This window comes from Chenopodium album, chromosome 16 (genome assembly GCF_948465745.1).
Source record: "Chenopodium album chromosome 16, dcCheAlbu1.1, whole genome shotgun sequence".
Taxonomy (NCBI): Eukaryota; Viridiplantae; Streptophyta; class Magnoliopsida; order Caryophyllales; family Amaranthaceae; genus Chenopodium; species Chenopodium album.
The window spans coordinates 1,683,450-1,705,424 of record NC_137849.1 but is presented as its reverse complement, the minus strand read 5'-3'; the positions used below and the strand labels follow the sequence as shown (position 1 = coordinate 1,705,424).

Below are 21,975 nucleotides of genomic sequence, written 5' to 3'. Positions count from 1 at the left end.
ACAAGTGACGGAGCCGTTAATCATTTCCATCCAAGATGTATACTTCAACATGTGACTAGGATGCTGATTGGGTTGCTTACTGGACTCCCTCAAATGCAGCAAGCTGATGTGGCTGCGAAGATTGACAAAAAACGTTAATCATGAAGATTAACTGGGCAGCCCCCTTATTTTGCGTGCATAGGTCCTCTTTGGCAATAATTTTGAGTTTTGGCTGAGTCGAATTTGACTTAATATTCCGAACGATGTTATGCAGATATTTGTAGCTCTTACAGCAGGAGGTAGAGGTTTCCAGGTTGGGTTTAGGAATATTGAAAAGAATTTTACAATGAGAGTTTTTGAAGGTAGAGAATATTTATTGTTCTTTTACTAATGGGAGATGTTTGATGTAGTAACAGTTTAAATGCTATAGAGATGTAGGACTAGCGACTCTCGACGAGAAACACATTATTATCTAAATTTCATTTTTCTTTGGTAGATTAATAGCCAAGTTTTGGAGCTTGTTTGAACACGATCACACAAAGTCATGTATATCTATTTGTAGGACCCGAGTAGTACACACAACACCCACAAGGATCAACTCAAAGACTATCAACCAAGATCAACAATCCCAATTACCACAAATAATCAAGAAAGTAGTTCACCAAGCAAATAACCATATGGACAGCAAATTGGCAGCAATAAAACAGAAATGTAAAGCAAATAACACACAGAATTTTTACGTGGAAAACCCCTTCAATGCGAAGAGTAAAAACCACGGGACGTGAGGAGTCCACTCTTTCTTCTTCTCTTATTATGATAAAATTGAGGGCAAAATGAACCCAAATATGTTCACAACTACAACCCACCAAAGAACATCATACAATAAGATATTAACAAGAAGAGAGCAAAAGTGAGTGATATCACCAAAAACGTAGGTTTCTGTCCAGCAGCAATTCCGGACGAACCAGAGCATAAATCAACGATCCAACCGTTCAAATAGAGGCCCTATGTGTCCTCAACAAGATGTCAAAATTTTAGGACGATCCAACGGTTGAATCTCCAGCAACGGACAGTTTTCTGGAAGCTGTCCCTGAAAAACCGAACTAGAAGCACTCTATGAAACCCTTGTCTCTCCTTTCCTTTTGTTTCTGATTTTTCTTGTGTATCTTGCTGTACCAGCCACCCTCCTTTTGTTGACTTTAGGATACTCAGAATAACCTTGTAAAGCTTCCAAGGGAAGCCACTAAATAAAAGTCCAACATGGACTTAACACATGAGACAATAGTTTGGGCTTCTCCCAAAAATATGCTAGCACAAGTTCATGAAACTTATGCTCAAAAGTGGGCAGGACCCCAACACCATTTGCATTGTTCATACTCTATAGACAGGTTTTTACTAATAGCCCTTTAAATTTTGATGTTAAAATACAGTGCACTCCCATTAAAAAAAAATCCCTAAAACAATTTACTCCATTAAATCCTTAATAATTACCATGTATTAGCACCGTACATTCTAATGTTGGAACGATATGAAAAAAAAGAATGAAAAATCGTGTGGTGTTATATTGTAGAGTACTTGAGCTTAAACAAAGAAAGACATTTTGTGAATATACATTGATATCATTAAGGACATATATGAGTGAGCTAAAGAAAGTGTGCGGACCACTATTGGAAAGACTTAATAGTCTCTATTACAATAGGAGTTCAAGTGTGCGGACCACTATCGTTATATTGTAGAGTACGGAGTACTTGTTAATGTTTAACAAAGAGACAATTCGCAGGAATACATTGACATAATTAAGTCCATGTATGAGAGAGCTAGCGCAAGTGTACGGACCATTGTTGGAAAGATTTAAGATTTCCCCAATACAATTGGAGCTCATTTCTTTCTACATTTAGTCCTTTTTTTTCTTTTTGCTACAATCATGGAGGAATTGACGAGTTTAATTCAAGATGATATACCATGGTGCATAATTTTTGCTGATGATATTGTGTCGATTGATGCGATGAAAAAAGACATAAAAATAAGTTGGAAATATGAAAATGGACTTTGGAATCTCGTGGTTGTGAAGGTGAGCAAACGTAAGACACAATATTTAGAATGTACTTTAGCAGGGTGAGAAACAGGGAGACATGGGTGATCAACTTGGATGGGAGGACTGTATTGACTTCTGAAGTCTTTTGATATCTGGGATCTATATTGTAAGCGATGGAGAATTGAATGGTGATATAGTGCATAGGATCAAAGCAGATTGGTTGAAGTGGAAGAGTGCGACAAAGTTTTTATTTGATCCTAACATGCCTCATAGATTGAAGGGTAAATTTTACTAAACAACATTAGGTCTACATCATTGTATGGTAAAAAATGTTGGGTTGTGAATTCTTTTTTACATGCATAAGATGGATGTGGTTAAGATGCATATGCTACGATGGATATGCAACCATACAAGAAAGGATAGGTTAAATAATGTGATTAGCAGGAAGAAATTATGGGTAACATTTATGAATCAAAGGCGAGGGAGAATCGCCTAAGGTATTTTGGCCATATGAAAGGAGACCAAGTGAGGCCTCGATAAGAAAATTTGAAGAGAGGCAAAGTGTTGGGATTGCAAGGGGCAGGGAAAGACCTAAGAAAGATTGGAAGAAGGTAATAAAGAGTGATATGAGTGTTTTGGGAATTGAAGAAAGTATGGTGGTGGAGTACTTATTTATTTTTGTTTGGTATTACTAAACCCGTGTTTTTGTAAATCTACTTATTTTCTTTGCTAAAGTTTTCTCCTACTTTTTTTTTTCGTTAGATGTCTTTCCTCTCCTTCTTACCCCTTTCATTCCTCGTGAGATTTCCAACCGTCTATCTTATTATGCTCCTTTTTAAACAATAATTTTCATCTTGCTTTGCTCTTTTTCAAACAGTTTTTGTTAGCCGATTCTAGATCATTTTGGGACTAAGGCATAGTTGTTGTTGTTGTTATTAAGCTCAGCCATACAAGCACAAAATTCATAATAAAAACATTCACAAAGCAAATAAAAACTACTCAATGTATAGATTTTGAACATAATGTCACGCTAAAAAAAGATGAATAAAGAAAAAGGGAAAACTTACCGGATGTTTGACCATTTTATGATTGATAAGAGGGGTTAAATTCTATTAACCACTTGCCCTCTACTCATTGTTGCTTACCAGATGTTTGACCATTTTATGATTGATAAGAGGGGTTGAATTCTATTAACCACTTGCCCTCTACTCATTGTTGCTTCTTTGCTTTAATACCTTTTTGTGTTGTTGTACTTCCTTATAAATATTGTGCCGCTACATTTACGTATCGTAAAGTTAAATAGAAAATACATAAATTTTGTTGTTGAATTTATTTATTCCCACCTCAATTTGATCGTTCGTCACAAGCCTTATTGTCAATATACAAGGGCACCTATCAAATTTGTCTCTTGCTTGTGATGCTCATGCTCACTATTTTTTTTGCACTCGATTATCGATTTTGTTGTCAGTATATGAGAACACACCATATGAATCCAAGTGTCAAAATACTTAGACTTAGACTTAGACCATGATAGTCGCGGGTGGGGGGGAAGGGTTTTTCGATGGTGAATGGTATTTGAGGAGACGAGTGGTTGGTGGAGGTACTTGGGGAGATGTTATATAATTGTTTATGGTGAGGTGAATCAGTGATTTGGAGAGGATTATTACCAATAATGATTAAGATATTCTATTACATAATAAGCGTAATAATTGGTGCCAGCGCATATAATCATGAGTACATATTATTTTCTCTATCTGATATTGAAAATTTGCAATATGACAATATTCTAGACTAGGGGTTATTAATCTACTATTTAGAAATTTATTCGCGTAAAACATCAGTAAATGTAATACTATTGTATTCAATATTTCTATTTTCATTGACATTACATGCTGATAAATTTATTTTCTGATACTTTATATTTAAAGCTCATGATAAGTCAAAATTAAAAGAGATTAATACTGAATTGTGATTTTTTTTTTTTTTTTTTTTTTGATAAGAAAAATACAAAAGTTAGGTAAGTCTTCTCTCAAGACTATACCCTAACTTATCTAAAGAAATAAAATAAGAAAAATTAGCATCTACATTAGGGTCAATGTTTACATAGCCTGAAATTTGATGACCTATAGTTGCAACATAATCTGCTGCACGATTAGCTTCTCGATACACATGGCAAGAAGCAACAACCTCAAAGTGAGCCAACAACTTCTTAACGTCATTCATTAGCAATTGAATTTTCCAAGGACATCAGTATCAGTATCAGTATCAGTATCAGTATCAGTATCAGTATTGCTAATACTGAATTGTGATAGTCTATATGTTTCCATCCCAATTTCTTAGAAATCGACAATGAATTTCAACTATTAGTTCTTGGGTCTCATAACCTTTAAATTTAATTGGGGACTTGTTTTCAAAGTCACGAACTCTGCGGACAAAGGTGTCAAAAAGTCATTAACTTTTAATTTTTTTTTTGTTGCAAATTGGGAAAGTATATTAGAATTAAAACAAGAGAAATTTCCATTGGTATTTGGTAACACTCTAGAATTTACTTTTCTCATTTGCACACTATTTGCCTTTTTAAGTTCGCATTTACTTAATTTCAGTTCAGTTCAATTTCAATCAGTTCAGTTCAGTTTAGCTCCAATCAGTTCAGTTCAGCTCCTAATTTTCTTCTCTCATAAAATATTAATTTCAGCTCTATTCAGTTCAGTTCAGTTTCAATCAGTTCAATTCAGTTAAGCTCAGTTTAATAAATGTGAATAGACCCTTAGTGAATGACTAACACTGTTAATAACTAGCAAATGACACCGAATTAACTCAACTGATTAAGGAAATACTAACTACCCTTTTTTAACACCCATTGTCTCTATTTGTGTGTCAAAAGTTGTCCGATTAAGGTTTTGACTTTGAGGGTCACCAAAAGTAGTTGACATATTGGTATATAAGTTGACAAGTTGTGACATTTACCCCTATTATGTCGTCGGAGTATATGCGTAGTTTACACGCGCTTATTTTTAGTGTTAAAAACTTTTATCTGACATTTGTTTTCCTGTTCACTACCTTTTAAATTAATTTAAAAAGATTATGAAGTAATATAAAAAAAAATATACGAAGTATATGATAAGCCAATAGTGAAAAAAGAAGGGGAAAACGGACAAGAGAGCCAATATGAAGTAACTAGTACCTTTTGTATGTAATTTTGTTTAAAGCTAGCTTAATAAGAAGTAATTGCTATTTTAAGGTGTTGGTTGAACTAGTAAGACTTGGCAATAACTTATTAATATGATATGATCTTCTCTTTTGCATTCAATATAAAATTATGGATGCAGGTAAGGATTGATTCATGAAAGTTATTGTATTTAATATAATATTTTTTACTGATGTTTTTTAATGGTATAATTTAATTTAAGATGATATAATTATTCATAACATAGAATTTTCAATTATTTTTTAAACGAAATAAAAAAGAAGAAATAATATTTTATAATATTATGTGGGAGGGAGGAGGGAAACACTACTACAAAAATTGGCAAAGAGACCCGTTGAAATATGCTTGATAGACCGCCTCACAACGGGTCTCTATCTCAGGGGTCTGTTTGGTAAAGAGACCCGTCATTAGTGGGGGTCTGTTTTCGATGACAAAGAGACCCGTTGTAAGTGATGTCAGGTCTGTTACATGAGTTATAAATTTAATAAATTTGAAGAAAAAGAAACCCGTTATTAGAGATATGGGGTCTGTTAAGTGGTACCAAACAGACCTACCATGTCAAATAACGGGTCCCTTTGTCCATTTAATTTAAAAAAAAATATATTTTTGTTTTTTTTATTTGGTACAGTTTTGGACGATTTTCATTTGAATTTTGAATATTCTAGTTAAATGCTATGTAAAAATTGGCGAATTATTTATAAATTGTAAATTACACTCTAAGACCCCATGAAATAGCAACGGATTAAATTAAAATTGATACAAACAGATCATCCAACATAAATTTGCAAAAAAATATTAAAAAAAAAAAAATCCTATGAATTTGGTGAAATTTTACAATTATAATAACACCATATGTTCTTGAATACTCCATTTCCAATCTCCTCTGTTCGAGAATTTACTACTCGTATGACGAAATCACACAAACCTGACAAAAAAATAGAAAAAAAACAAGACAAATTACTCTTAATGAAATTGATATAAAACAAAACAAAACAAATTCATTTACAAAACAATATACTACATGTATAACATAGTTAGTTACCCACTTGAGTATAATCTCGGTGGACTCCCAAAAAATACAACAGCTAGCTCCGCAAAACCTTCATTAATCAGCCCATCAGAGAAATGACCCGAAGGTGAGACCCGAAATAGGACTACAACCAAAATTGAAGATAAGTTGTAATTAAGAGCCGTAGCAAATGTAATTCATAGAAATACAAAAAAATTGTAATACTTTCATAACATTCAAATCATAAAATTTGTTCAATTTGAGAAAAATTCAATTCAAAAGTTTAATAACAATTAAATCATAAATATAGAGACAATTTAAACTGAAAAATCAATGTATGGATCGATTACCGTAATTTTAATCGGAAGATCAGTCATAAATTAGACAACAATTCTTCATAATTTGCAGATCTATTATCGAACATCATCGGAACTTAGCAAATAGCGATATTCTCAAACTTCGCAAAAATAAGAGGATAAAAGGCAAGCATGTAAGAGGAGAGACCCGTTATAATTAATATTGGATCTTTTATGTCAAAGAGACCCGTTGGTTAAATAACGGGTCTTTAATTGGGGGTCTTTTTTCCAAGTTTTGTAGTAGTGAAAAAGGATATTCTGGTAATAAAAAAGTTATGAAAGTAATTAAAAAAACATTAAACGAAGTATACATAAACAAAGTGTATAACACACACTTTCATCCAATGAGAAAATAGGTGTAAATGTCGCAACTTGTTAACTTATATATCAATATGTCGCCACATGTCAACTTATATACCAATCTGTCGCCTCATGCTAACTTTTATACCAATATGGCGCCGACAATAAATTTATACCAATCTGTCACAAGGGTGTTAACTTTTATACCAATATGATCAATTGGACTGAATCTCATAGGCTTCATCAATCATAATTTTAACTTCCGGCATAGAAAGGCACCAATTTTCCACCTGATACAGTAAAAAGAAGCCCAGTACTTCAACAAGAAAATCTTTAAGGAAAAAAATTGAACACATAAATAGATTCATTGTCGGTTCATATAACAGTAAAAGGGGATGTAATCAAAGAGGTACTGTATTTTCCATAAGAATCAGATGAAAAACCCCAGAAGAGTGAGTATATGATCCTTCCTACCCTAACCCCTAAATAGTGAAATAAACCCAGAAGAAGGGTGAGTATAATGGAATAAAGGGAGATCTATTTGAAATTAAATTACCATTAAGGGAAAATATAAGAATAGTAATTAAAAACATATCCAAATTAAACTCCAGCAACATGTACACTCTCTCTTTGAGTCACCAGATTTATTTTCTGTAATCCACCATCCTTACAGCCATTTCCAGCAAACCCCAAGATTCCCTTCCCAAATTACATTAAACAACACAAGCTCAAATTCTCAACCAACCAAAAAAACAACAAATTTCAATATTCAAGTTTAAAAACTGATCAAATCAAACCCAACTCAGTTCAATTCCTAGATTCGTATTTGACCCAAATTTGTAAGATCCCAAAACCTTAATCCCAAATTTTCCCAAACAAAATCAAATTGAAACAGATCAAATGACAAATTATGAACTACCTCAAAAAATTAAGAGAAAGAAGAGTTACAAATTCTCGGATGACACCCTTGAAAAACAAGGTAGGAAGAGCAAGCCCTTGACCCAAAAAGATCAAATCAAGCCCAATTTAGTTCAATAAGTTAATTTCACTCAATTACTTGGGAAAAATTATAAAGAGTGCTCGTTTCTTTATTCCTTAATATTCAGCAGAGTAGCAAAACTCTTAGACTTCCCTATCTCTTGACATTTTTCAGTCTCGATGTCAAGATCTTTTTGCTTACCTATTTCCTTACATTATTTAACCCCACTGACAATTTTAAGATGTCAATAGTAGGCAGACTCCATTGAATCAAGCAGTAATTATCGTATTAAAAATCAGATACTTTCCCTTCTCAATTTATCAAGAATAAGTTCACAGCCACAACCCTAGAAGGTACCAAATAACATACACATTTGAGTTCAGCTAGAGAAAATCATTAAATCAATAGGTGTTTTAACTATTTTTCCTTAAGCTTACAGTCCAATTTTGAGAAGTCGTCCTATTGGCCTGAATGTAAAAGCATCTTTGCAAAAAAAAATGATCCATTTTTTCACCAAAACTTTCCCTGAAAAGACGTTAGAGTTTATTAATAATACAAAGTTCATAAAAACTAAGCAAAACAGAAGGTTAATGTTCGACATACCTCTGGTCTACTCTACAGGTTAAGGTTTTACTGATCATGTTCCACAGCTCTTCATCATTCATTTTAGTTTGTGAATAACCGAAGATTGTGAAGCTCTGCGTTCAGATGTTGCATGTAACACTTATACATACATTTCCATTGCTGTCGCACATCTCATTGATACAATAATGAAAGTAATTTATGTATAGAATTAATATCCTTAACAAAGAAAAAATACCTCAGGAAGAAAGCTTTCTAAATTGAGAGCAAAAAGGGCTGGAAAAATCTTCTTTCTGCCAAGATCTTCGAAGGCACCAAACTGGTGAGTCAACATTCTTTGCAGCAATTGGATTTGCAGCCACACCTGCACAAAGCCCAAGAGATTGAACATTCATAAAGAAAAAGTATAAGAGATGTATTAAATGATAATATATTTGAAGAAATTTTATGATTACAAATTTTGCACAAAGCTATAATATAGGCCTAATGCCTTTATTCACAAAAGCAAGAAATCCAAACAATGCAAGTGAGTGAGCCTCTTATCATTCTGTAAATGGGCAGACAAATCAATAAAAGATTCCATTGTAAGAATTCAACTAACATATTAAGTTGGTTGGTGAAGAATATTAAAAAGTAAAAGAGGGTGAGAAGAAGATGAAGAAAAAGAGGAGAGGTTAAGTTGTCAAAAAAAGTAATGGTGGATCTAATAATAATCCAGGTATAGTATGATGATTGATTATAACTTTAAACCCAAAAAAAAGAAAAATGAAGGATCTATAGAGTCTCAAATTCTGCAAAAATCGTGTAAAATTCCAGCTAAAAGCAAAAAAACACACAAAAAAAAAACGGGAATTTCAGAATAAACAAAACTCAAATCCATCCAAACAAACACATAAAATACATAAATTCACTCAAAATAAACAAAAGTACACACAAACACAAATAAAAAACAAGATCCATTGATAGATCGGCAGCAAAACTAAGGAAAACACAAATTTCACTTCAAAAAAAAGACCTAAAAATCAAAAATTATACACAGAACCAGAAATTTGACTTCAAATTCACATCAAAATATTCAAAGCTTTAGATACTCAATATACAAATCTAGAAAAATCACCAGAAATCTAAATATGCGCTCAATTAAAATCCTAAAAAATTCAACGAAAAATTAAAAGAGTGAGGAATTGGTACCTCAGCAGCGAGAAATTCAAGGACAGCAAAAAGATAGACAAGAGAACCAGAACCGACCCTCTAAGCATCAATTTTCTCATTTCACATCTTCTGGAAATCACTATAAGAAAATCGTCTTCCCCTGCTGAAAGTTCAACAAAATATTTCATTAAAAAGCAAATCAAAACCCTAAAAATCAAGAAAATGTGCAAAAAAAATAACATATCAGAGAGGCAATTGTCGAGAGGAGGCAGTGGCAGCATGGGGAAGACGGGATAATCCATGTATATGATATCAAACCCTCCGCCCCACTAAAAAAGTAACCTAACATTTTTCAGAAATTCAAAAATCTAACAACACCCACTCCACTAATCAAGTCAAAACCCAAATCCTAAAAACTAATTAGCTACAAAAAAATCAACCAAATCCAAGCAAATAAACCCAAAATTTATACATACCAACATCCCCAAAAATATCAAGAATTTTTTTATGCACAATTTAGAAATCAACCCACAAATTAAAAATTAACCACCATCACCAATCCACATTTCTATCACAAAGTCTAGAAAATCAATCACTGCACAAAATACTGCACTCCTTAACCAACCCCATCAACCAAAAAATCCCAAAAAAACCAAAAACAAAAATTATATAAGAATAAGCCAATTAATAAATTACATTCGAACTCGAAAACACATTACATGTTACAAAATCAACACAATAAGCAATCAAATTACGAGCATCAAGCATAAAATGGATCCTACTTGACAAAAAAAAACCCATTCACCTTCATTCCTCCCTGACCATAGTTGTTTCTTTCTTTCTTGAGTTTCACTGAAAAATGATAGGTATGTTGATGAAAGATCGAGGACATTAGTGCTACCACTAGAATGTGGATCCGCTTTGTGCATATCTGAAATTATCTAAACCTCTCGCTTCTTGCATAGATCCCTTGGATAAGCCTTCTCCACCTGAAATCACAAAATCACATACATCAACCAACAAAATTCAATAAAATTAACAAAATTTACACCAAAATTGATACAAAATCAATTGACAAAATACAAGTCTGGGAATTCTCAAATTTCTAACAAAAAAAAAAAAAAAACAGTTTTTTTTTTTTTTTTACCCAGATCCATTTAAACCCAGATTACCCAGATTTTCCTTAATTAAGTTCATATCCATTAGAGCATCTCCAATGGTGTTTTTTAAGGACTTGCTTGCAAATATGAAAAGTAATAAAATTGTTGCTTAACCATTGGAGCACTATTGAATTACTAGCTCTCTTGAGCAATACTGTTGAGTTAAGCTACATTGCTTGAAAATTTTAAATATTTAAAAATTTAATTAAAAATATCATTTTTTATCTTTTGCTTTAAAAATAAATATTACAATATTATTTTCATCATTATCAACTAACATATAGGTAGGTGATATCAACTGATCTTAATCCTAGCATATAATTGTAGACTTTTTTTTTTTTTTTAAATTAACTATAGTTTACAAGATTTTTTTTTTTTTTTTTTTTTTGAATAGTAGTTTACAGATAATAGGTTTACACATAACACATTCATTCACTCGTAGTGTATGTTGTATGTTTCACTTTTCAATTTTTTTTTTTTTTTTTTCTAAATTTAATATTCCACTTTATATTTTAGTAAATAAAGAATTACAAATCAAGCTACTACTTCTTGTAGCTTATCATTGGAGTACTTTGTAGCTTAAAAATGTTGTAGCTCTAAAAGTTGACTTGGCAAAGCAAGCTACTACAAGCCTTTGTAGCTTACCATTGGAGATGCTCTTAAATATCAAATCTTTCTGGAAAAAAAAAAATTAAATTAAAAAAAAATCAAATAAAAAAACATATTTATGCAAACGTCTTTATGTTAAACAAGATTGAGATTGCAGCAATCTCCAATTTCATTGCAAGTAGGAATTTTTACAAGCTTTGGTAGCGCAAATTCCACGTCCTTCATCAATTGTGCTCTTTGACTTGATAACTAGAAGAAACACCTTCAATTAAACGGCTACCTTCTTAACCACGCCATAATCGTCTTTCTCTAAGGCCTCATCTTCTCTCAATTTCTTCAAATTCGGGATTTTTTTTCTAAAAAATTAGGTTTTTTCAAATTCTGGAACAGATATATAGAATTGGAAAAAAAAAAAATTAGTGTACCTTAGTATTGAGAGGATAACAAAGCCCTTACTGGCAAGTGGCAACACATGCTGTGAGATGAGTGAGAAAGCTCTTGCAAGAGAGACAAAAGTGAGATGAAAAATTAGAGAGAGGAGAGAGGATAACTTTTTGGAAAACTTTTGTATACATCCGGTTTTCAGTAATTTACTGTATATCGGGTATACTTTTGTCAGATTTAGTGTCACTTTTGTCAAATTTAGTGTCACTTTTGTCAGATTTATCAATGAAGCATACATAACTCTTATATATGTCAGGTAATTTTTGTGCGTTTTAGTGTAAGTTTTGCACATTTTATTGTCACTTTATAACGGATGTTTAGTAGAGTCGTTTTATTTAAAAGTTTGTGTAACTTTTTAAGGGTTGAGGAAACTTTTACAACAAAAGGACATTTTCGACAAATTTTCCCATTGATAATTGTAAACCTTGCTGCCAAGAAAAATCCCCTAAAAATAAGAGTATCGTCAGCACAGTGTTCTGCAATGGTGCTACCGAAAATGGCTTCTTACACCGCAAAATGGGCGATACCTTCAGCTTATCTTTATCATCATCAATTATCAAGTTTCAACCCCATTTTTTATTTCATTTTTTTGCCTTCCAATCCCCCTTCCCCTGGTAAGAACACAGATTAATCTTGCTGTAATTATTTTTCCTGTTTCATGCAATTTTTTTTTATTTTTTAATTGTAATTCACAATAGTTTCAATGCTAGGGGATTTTTCTATGTTTCCCAGATGAATAATTTTGATATTCATGCTGATTATTGACATGGGTTGCTGTTTAATTCTGAAATTTCAATCAAATTTTGCATTTTTTTTTTGGGAAATAACAGGGGAGTTTGTACAATAATATGGGGAAATCCAAGGAAGAGGACAAGATAGAGAAGATTATTCGTGGATTATTGAAACTTCCAGAAAATCGGCGATGCATCAATTGCAACAGTTTGGTAACGCCCAAAAACAAATTTCTTTTTCTTAATTTGTTTGAATTTTGTCTGAATTTTTTGTATTAAGTTATTAATTTTTTGGGGGGAATTCAATGGATTACATTAGCAAAATCTTTACCCAATATATTTTCTACGTTGTAAAATACTCCATAATTGATGACAAAATTGTGCCAATTGGTGTTATTAATGCTTATCAAATAATATACGAAGTATATCTCTATTTTAGCTTCTTGTTTAGCCCCTTCCTTCAAACTTGTTAGTTAAAAAATGGTAAAAGTGATTGATTGAATAGAAATGAGGTATCATGGGCTTACATGTTTTGTTTAAAAGCTTTTATGCAATGTCTAGTTTTTACCTATCTGTATTCTCACAACATTGAGTTAGATATCACTAAGATTTAAATGTTATTTGATTTTTGAAAATGCTAATGTGGCATATAATTTGTCTTTAGTTACCCGTCTAAATGGCCGAGGTTTTCTTGTGAGCTGGGATCCCTATACACCCCGTATGAAATAGGTCTTGCTGATCCCTATACACCCGTACGTAATAGGTCTTCTATGGCCAATAAATAACACCAATTGCAGTATGATGTTCATCTCAAACTTTTACTTTAAGAAATTAGAATGTAAAATTTGTAGATTTGGGTTATACTTTCCGAGGCAAATTTATGCTTAGATTTGTATGCATGGAGGTACTGGTTGTAAGTTGTAACTTATTTACTTTAAGATGGAATCTAATGATTATCCGTACTGCAGACTGCTGATTTTCAGCCATTCCTGATGCCAGAATTGCTATATACCTAAATTCTACTTGTGGATGGATTTGATCTAAATTCATCTTAATCATCCCTCGACAATCTTCTTTAGGATACTAGAGAATTGGTGTTGCACTTTTGCTTGAACTTAATAACCACTTTTGTGATTAAAGTATTCGCTTATAATCTTATACAAGTCTTTTACCCTGAGATACCAGTTTTTTACCCTGAGATAAACCCAGAATTTTTATTTTTATTTTTTTTTATAGACTCATAATATTATTCCTATGAAATTCGGCATATGACGTTTTAAATCTTCATAAATATAAACATTTTTGAACAAAAGCCATTTATTAGAAATAATATAAGAAATCTATTTAAAGATTTCAGTTAAAAGAAGATATGTATACGACTCTTGAAGATTATTTTGTAGATGAATTTATTCCCTTAATGAGGATATGTCACAAATGTCTTGCTTGTTATTGTATAAGTAGTAAGTAAATGATACACCACCAGTTTGTATCTGAAGTAATGCAATGTTGTTATGTATTTCTTTGCCTGGCTCCTGAACATACGTCTTATCTTGAATCAGGGACCGCAATATGTTTGCATGACATTTTTGACATACGTGTGTACAAATTGTAGCGGGGTGCAGTAAGTATCTATGTGTTTTTTTTTAACATAAATTGTGTTTTTGATGATACTCTTGCTGGGTGTTTTTACACCAGTGAATATCATCTCATCATAGCACCTTAGATATGAAATGATGAGTGGCCTTCTGATTTTATTTTTCCAGCCGTGAGTTCACTCATCGTGTAAAATCTGTATCGATGGCCAAATTCTCCATGGAAGAAATTACTGCTCTTCAAGCAGGAGGAAATGAGGTGTGTACATGTGTACTCATTCACTTATTATATGTATGCTATGATATCGTCAAGTGTACGGACTAACCTACTTGTATTCTTAAAGAGAGCAAGGCAGATTTACTTCAAAACATGGGATCCACAGCGTAATTCTCTCCCAGAAAACAGGTTGGTGCATTTTGAATTGAATTTAAACTAGTGTACTGCTGTAAACAATATTTATGTGTTTTCTGTTACATTGGTTTTGTTGCAGTAATATACATAGAATTCGTGATTTTATCAAGCATGTCTATGTGGATAAACAGTATACCGGTGAGACCCATCCTGCTTCGGCTCAAAGGTCACGAAATGTAAGCCCTTGAACTGCATCTTATTCAATTCCTATTCGTCTAGGGACAATATTTGTATGTTTTAAAAGAATTTTAATCCTATCTTGCTATTAATGCTCACCACCCTTTTTTCAAAATCTGAAAAACATTGCATATTATCAACCAATAAGAGAATGTGGCACACAAATTATAACACATCAACACATAGAATGTGGATTCCTTCTCTGACTGTTATGCACAAAATCTGTTCTGAAACATTGATAATTTTACTGGCTTGGCTTTGTTTTTGCTAAAACAGGCTCTTTGTTTTGGGGGGTTAAGGGGGATTCCATATGTTGTAATTTGAGTTAAAATTTTGTTCCCTCATAACCTGTCTTCATTGGAACCTATTTTATCCAGAGTGGAATGTACGAGCCTTATGAACATAAAAGAGTAATTAAGGGTGAAAGCTCTACGTCTCATGTGAAAACTATTGACAAATATAGTAGATATGATAGTGATGAATCTAGAAGTCCTCAGTACTCAGGAGAATTCTCTAGATACGGTGATTTCAGGGCTGGTTCGTCTCGTTTTGAGGGTACAGAAGGTCGCTATCGAGTGGATGACACTAGAATTTCTGGGCGGGCTGCTACCCAGATGTTTGCCACTGAAGACATTAAGCCCAGAAGGAGGTCCCCTGATCGCCGACTGAGTAGTGATGCAAAAAGCCCTACACTACATCATGTGAAAGAGATCCTTGGAGAAAACTCTGTTGCTTTACGTGTTGCCAATCATCCTAAATTTGCTGATAGGAGATATGATAAAGCTGCTACTGCTAATGCTGTGAGTACTTTGCTGAATCTATGGTTGATTCCGTGTTTGTGAAATGCTGCTGATTTTAGTTTCATGTTAAAAGTAGCTCCATGATATGTGCAGCAGGAGCGTGATCATCATAAAGAAAGCCATAGAAGTGTAGATCATAATGAAACAACTCTTCAAAGATCTGTTTCAGCTGATGTTCAGGTGGGCTATATATTGGAACCTTCTTTATTTTTTGGGTTGAGGTGCTATTGTATGCAATTTCTTTAACCTATCAATCCTTTATTGTTCTACATGCTATAGTCATTAGTTCAATATTAGTTGCTGCTTGTCCTTTTTTTTTTTGGGAGAGGTTCATCTGGTGCAGCTTATCTTTAATTCCTTATTACTTGCTGCTAAATATTCCTGTATCTGACGGAAGGCATAGCTGCTTTATTTGAATATGGCTTTATACCCCTGATTGGTTGAAGTATTGATATGGGTTAATATTCTTAAAAATATCTGGCTTTTACCCAAATTGATACATGATGTTCGGTTTGTTAGAACACTGCAGAATCTGGAAGTCAACCACCATCCAGCCACGTTGAACCGAAACGCAAAAGTGAAAGCTTTGGATCATTGGATGTCTTTACAGATTTTTCTTCTCGATCTTCTGTCCAAAGTCTTGGTCCACAAACGAATATTGCCATGAAGCCACCTGCAAAGAATACTCCTGGTTATGCTCATCCTAATACCTTGGAATTCTTGCTATTTGAATTATTTTCTCGGGCTGAAATGACCCACAGTGATCAGTCTGGAATTCCCTGTGAGGAAAATGATGTATCAAGTCCTTCAAGCAACCGTTCAATATGGAATCATGTACTAGCACCATCCACAAGCGGTAATCATATTTTAGAACCATCAAATGAACTGCCATCATGTTCAGTGGCTCTGAGGATTTTTTTTTTCATGTTGCAGTATCTCAAGCTTTAACTGATGAGTGCACTTCATATTCTGCTGCTGCTACCACCACATCCAATACTTTATCCATCAGCATGCCAGCAAGATCAACTGATGCAGATACTCCTAAAGGCTCTACTTCTCAGATGGTCCCAGATCTACTGGGTGATGATGGTGTGTATGCCACTGCAGATATTGGCGTAAAGCAGTCTCCAAGTACACAGCATCTTGGGCCTACCCCGGTTTCAGATACTTTCTCTGCTCCTATTCAAACCAGCCATTTAAATGAAGGTGCATTTAATCAGGTAAGACTTAATGTACTCCATTTCTGTATTGTGGTGGAGAAAATTGGTTAATTTGACTATCATATTTTTTTGGCAATTGACATATTAGCATGTCAATGTTGAATCTTTGTGGTCAAGACTCAAGAGATGCTCCCAAATAGAGGTTTTTGCGTGAAATGCATGTCTATAGCCTCTGTGAAGCATTATTGTGCCAATGAGCTAGAGTTCTATTGTTCCTCTCCTGTTAGGCCGAACACATTTAATCCTTAAACTTGTGAAGTACAATTAATGTTAAATGATAATTACTCTGCTATCAGGTTGAAAATTTTGGACTGAAGTAATGAGAATTTGAGAAAGAAGGTAAGAAAGAGGCTAGGGAAACCTCCCCTGACCTTTCTCTGATCTTGGCCCTTAATGTCAGTAGTCTCCTTTCCCTTAATGTCTCTCTATTACAACAAGACATTTAGTCACTGTTATTAAAAAAAAACTGTCTGAGATAGGTGTCAAACTGTCTGCATGTTGAAGCTTGCAGAGTTGTCAGACATGTATAAGGACACAGCACACAGGGTTGAAGCCTTGCTTTGTTACATGAAAGCTTGAGATGCATGAATCAGTAACATTGCTTATTTTTTATGATAATTGGCAGCCAACAGTGTTGCCCCCAGCATCATTTGCTCCAGTAATTTTTGGCAATCCTACTGCACGATCATCTCAGCCTGCTCAAGGTCCAACTGGAGAAGCAGAATCTTTGATTGAAATGAAGCCGTATCTTGCAGACACAAAAACTGGTGGAAGGAAAGAGCTTCCTGCAGTAAGCATTAATATAATCTTGTTACATATATGTTCCTTATTACGAATTTCTCAAATTATTTGTCTTCTCTGTAGGAACTTTTTGCTTCTCCCTATCAATTAAGCTCAGTTTCAGCCTCAGGGTGGCCAGATGGTTCAAATAATGGCATGGGCTTTAACATGCATTATTACCCTCCTCAGATGGTACGTTTTATTATTACTGTATTAAATTCCTTTTGTTCCGGATTTAATTATACACTTCAATCTTAGAAAACGCTCTATTATTATTTTAATGAATCTTTCTTTTCATTACTAAAAATTTATGGCCCAATTCTTAAATTTAATAAAAATAAATAAAAATAAACCCTATATCTTCTGCCACATATATACTTTATCAATAAATAAACAATTGATAATCAAACAATAACTTATCTTATTAACTATGTGACATGATAAGTGTCAAATTTATTTTGGGATGGAGGGTGTAATATTGAAGACTTTACCAAAATTTGATTACATTAGAAATGCTTGATTGTAAAGGAACTTTGATGGAATATTTGAATCCTTGGGTGTCTTAAATAAACTTTTCCTTGTCTTTCTGATTATATGTGGATTTTTCATTCCAGAAAATACCACCGTTTCAATATGTGGTCAAATCAAGTAACCCATTTGACACGAATGATAACAATGCTCTTCCTCATACTAACTTGGTACAGTTATTATTTTAATTTTCACCCCTAATAAAGCTTATAGTTCTTGAAAGATGTTTTGCAACTTGACTGAACTTGTATTGAATTTGATGTTTGAACATGAATTCACCTTAACACTGAGCCTTTTAGTAGAATTCTAGAAGATGATAATTAGTGGCCGAGGGTCTACAGATGTACCTTATTGAGGAGAGGGGGGGGGGGGGGGGGGGGGGAGTTTGTTTCCATCTTTTATTTCTCGTAGCATGGAAATGAAGCTAATAGGCACAATTAGCGCTATACCAACTTGTCCAACACTACTCCCCTTGCTGTATGAAATATATTACAAAGCAATACCATCACAAGCTATGCTTAATGTGATGCAGTCTTCTGCAATGGGATTTATGCAAGGAGGATCGAGTCACTCATTCATTCCAGCAGGCTTGTCACATGCTACAAGCTTTGGATCACATCTTCCAGGTTCTGCACTAACTGGTTCTACTGCTTATTTTTCTAGTGCGCATCATCAATCACCTTATGCTCTAGGTGGTTCTTCACATAGTATATGTTTCTTCTCTTCCATATTCGTGTCAAGTTTTTTTTACCAATTTGTCTGCACCAGGCTTGTTTGATTTGCTTAAAAGTGCTTCGAATGTTTCAGGTGCATATATGGGGCAGCATTTTTACCATAACAAGCCATCAACCAGGTATTTGATCTTTAACGTATTGGGAATGAAGTTGACTAAAATAATCCATATATTGTGTCGACTAGTGTATTAATTTCTCATGTTAATATTGTGGTGCAGCATACAAGGAACGAATAGCTTTGGTGGCGATGTAGGACCAACAGTGTTGTTACATTCAAATCAGCAGTCTCCATATAGATATCCAGCACCTACAGACCAAAGTTCATATCCTATGGGTGGAGGAAATCCATTTGGGTAAATGATGAGCCGGAACTTGTGAATTTATGATGTTTTCGATCACACTCTTGCTGTAGCCTCCAAATCAACAGGAATGCTATTATGTTCGATTTTGTGAATTAATCGTGTCGTCTTATATGGTCAAGGCTAGGTATGTAAGCCAGCTAAATGACTCAGAGGAGCATTTTTACGAGGAGCAAAGAATCAGCTGTGAAATTTCTAGTGAATATGCTATATATCAGCCTAGCAGGGCTTCTTTTTTCTGGCTAATGCTACTTCTTTTTCTCCACGAATCACTGTTTTACCTGTGAATATTGGCCAATTCTGTTGTCAAATGATATGACAAGAAATTTCACTGAAAAGTATGTTTGCTTTTGCCTAAAAAACTTCCAAAAATAAAAAAAGTCGGTTAAATGGCTAACTATTAGTCATATAACACTCAGTTACTTGGTGGTATATTGGTTTTTTTTCCCCTTGTACTTGACACAAAGGACTTTTTCCCGAAGTCACGAGTATATGTTAGGTGACAAATATGATAGACGTTTCGTGTTTTGCATAATACAATGAAAATGGAAACATTTAACTTAGGTTCGTTTGGCATTGCTGTGGTTTTCAGTTTTTTGGTTTTTTGTTGTATGAAAGTATATGATATATGCCACATAATGAATCAAAAATTATATAAACTTATTAAAATCATAATATTTTTGAAAACTGGCAACAAAAAAGTGGAAACACCTTTTTCTTGTTTCCTGTTTTTAGTTTTTAGTTTTGAAAAAAATAGAAAACTGAAAACCAAAAATGATGCCAAACAAGCCCTTAATGATTAATGTCTTTGAAATTGTTACTCGTGATTGATTAATGTCTTAGAAAAAAAAATGTATTTCAAAATTTTCATCCAATAGACATTAATTAATGATTAAAGTAAATGTAGCAACACTCGATATATAAAGATACTTTAAAAATTCCGTCAATAGATAAGAAACCTAGAAAGGTATGAATAGTTAATCAAAAAACCGATATTGGATTATTATGATCTACTCATAAGATCATCTAGGAGTTATGGATTGCTCCATACTCGTGAATACTGATTTATAATTCCACTCATAGAATTCAATTATTGGAAAAAATGAATGGGAAATTTCACATGGCAACAAACCTAAATGGTTCACATGTGACTCTAAAATTAGCATCTTGTTGGCTCCTTGTTTTACTCTATATATTACAACTTGTGCATTTATATATCTACTCAACCAATTGTCCCTTGTATATATAAACCTCCAAATCAGTGCTCCAAAAACCTAGCAAAACACCTTTAATTATTTTTGCTAAATTTCATCTATCACTTGCTAAATATGATGAAGTTCAAGAAATCTAGATCATTAACAATATTGTTAATGTTCATAATTATGAGTTTAAGCATAATGTCAAGAAAATGCAATGCTACAACTTTCCAAGAATGTTATATTCCATGTTATATTCTTTGTGCTATTCAACCAACTCACACTCTTTCTTATTGTGCTTTTGAGTGTCTTAGGGATTGTATTATCCCTTCAAATAATACCCTTGTTACTTCCTTCCATTTTTGCAACCTTGGTTGTGCTTCTTCTCATTGCACCAACATTAGTACCATAAAAAAACCAGGTACGCACGTAGAAATATATTTTTAACTTTTTATTATACATCAGGCTTTTTAGATTACTGTATTATAAAGTATTACGTATTATATTAGATTATTGAGTTTTTCTCTCTTGGGTATTTCTGCCTAAACGTCGATTGTCCTAAAAAAATGTAAAGCGGCATTTTCCTAATACAAACACTTTGTAGTTACTAGTTATTTTTTGTAAAATATGATGATTTTGGTTTAAGGGTACTACATTATTATTTTATAATTTTCAACATTTTTGTAATTATTTTTATTATCATGCATTATATTGTAATTATTTTGTGACCAAATTGTATTTAAATTGACAATTGCAGGTGGAAAAGAAGTAGAAGGGTGTGTTAAATCTTGCTCTGGAGTTTGCCAGAGGAACTACTTGAATAACTTAGCTCCATAACAACACTTTTCTTAGTTAATGTGCTTATTTTATTATGCTCCATTATTTTAAAACTATTTTGTATTTTTCTTACTTATTTTTTATACTTCTTACTATATTTTGGGGATTCTTGTAGTCTCTTAAAATACTGGAAAAGTGTAAGAATTCAACGTTGGATTTGGGTAGTGCCATAGTAAGTTTATGTTCGGAGTTCTTGTGTAATCAACTTATTCAAGTGTCATTAACAACGTAATTTCTACATACGTAATTAATTTCCATCATTTTTTAATCAAGCGCCTAATGATAAAGCATGCATGTATATATGCATGCATATATATAATAAGTAAAAAAGCTTCTCATACTACAAAATTATTTGTGCATTATTATATTCGTCGATGACATATTGACATGGATGATGTGGTGTTACACTAGCACATGATGAAATATCGAAGTAATCCGAGGTTTGTTGTAGTAGTTGTATTATTGTCGGAGAAGGAACATGTGTTTTCAAGCAAACTGGATAAATTTTTAATTCTTGTATTTAATTGTGTATGTGACGGTGTGACCTAACCTTCCATGATGAAAAATTATTTGCATACGTTGTTGGATTCCTTAAATAAAACCCACCACACGTAAGAATAGTTGGTGAAAATGTGAGTATGAATGTATGGGCAATCGCACTAAAGTTTTTGCGTCATTTCACAAATACTCCGTACTAATACTCTACAAATAAAGAGGTTCAAATAACAAACATTATTAAACACTTGTAAATTACAAGGGTCTGGCTGTCTGGACACGGGGACCTTCCACCAAGGTC

The 21,975-nt window shown here is 33.3% G+C and overlaps 1 protein-coding gene and 1 long non-coding RNA gene across 6 annotated transcripts; one reads left to right on the top strand and one right to left on the bottom strand.

Annotated features, from left to right (window-relative positions):
* Positions 1 to 8,178: 8,178 nt before the first annotated feature.
* Positions 8,179 to 11,889, bottom strand: LOC145584619 (uncharacterized). Of its 2 annotated transcripts, XR_014100384.1 has the most exons (6): positions 11,795 to 11,889; positions 11,562 to 11,725; positions 10,406 to 10,589; positions 8,687 to 9,763; positions 8,470 to 8,564; positions 8,179 to 8,391 (listed from the first exon to the last, which is right to left on the bottom strand). It is a non-coding gene; the product is annotated as an uncharacterized LOC145584619 (long non-coding RNA). The 2 variants fall into 2 exon arrangements; XR_014100383.1 differs by lacking the exon at positions 11,795 to 11,889 and having other exon boundaries at positions 11,562 to 11,782.
* Positions 11,890 to 12,249: 360 nt separating this feature from the next.
* LOC145584618 (uncharacterized) lies at positions 12,250 to 19,392 on the top strand. 4 transcript variants are annotated; one of them, XM_081641431.1, is made up of 15 exons: positions 12,250 to 12,427; positions 12,644 to 12,757; positions 14,104 to 14,165; positions 14,308 to 14,395; positions 14,481 to 14,542; positions 14,628 to 14,724; positions 15,103 to 15,525; positions 15,622 to 15,705; positions 16,045 to 16,381; positions 16,459 to 16,745; positions 17,371 to 17,535; positions 17,610 to 17,717; positions 18,586 to 18,745; positions 18,861 to 18,906; positions 19,006 to 19,392. In XM_081641431.1, exons 2-15 carry the CDS (start codon positions 12,662 to 12,664, stop codon positions 19,142 to 19,144), a joined length of 2,154 nt encoding a protein of 717 aa, XP_081497557.1. In that variant the 5' UTR covers positions 12,250 to 12,427; positions 12,644 to 12,661; the 3' UTR covers positions 19,145 to 19,392. The 4 variants fall into 4 exon arrangements, with proteins under 4 accessions (XP_081497557.1, XP_081497558.1, XP_081497556.1 ...); XM_081641432.1 differs by having other exon boundaries at positions 15,619 to 15,705; positions 18,586 to 18,679; XM_081641430.1 differs by having other exon boundaries at positions 15,619 to 15,705.
* Positions 19,393 to 21,975: the final 2,583 nt, after the last annotated feature.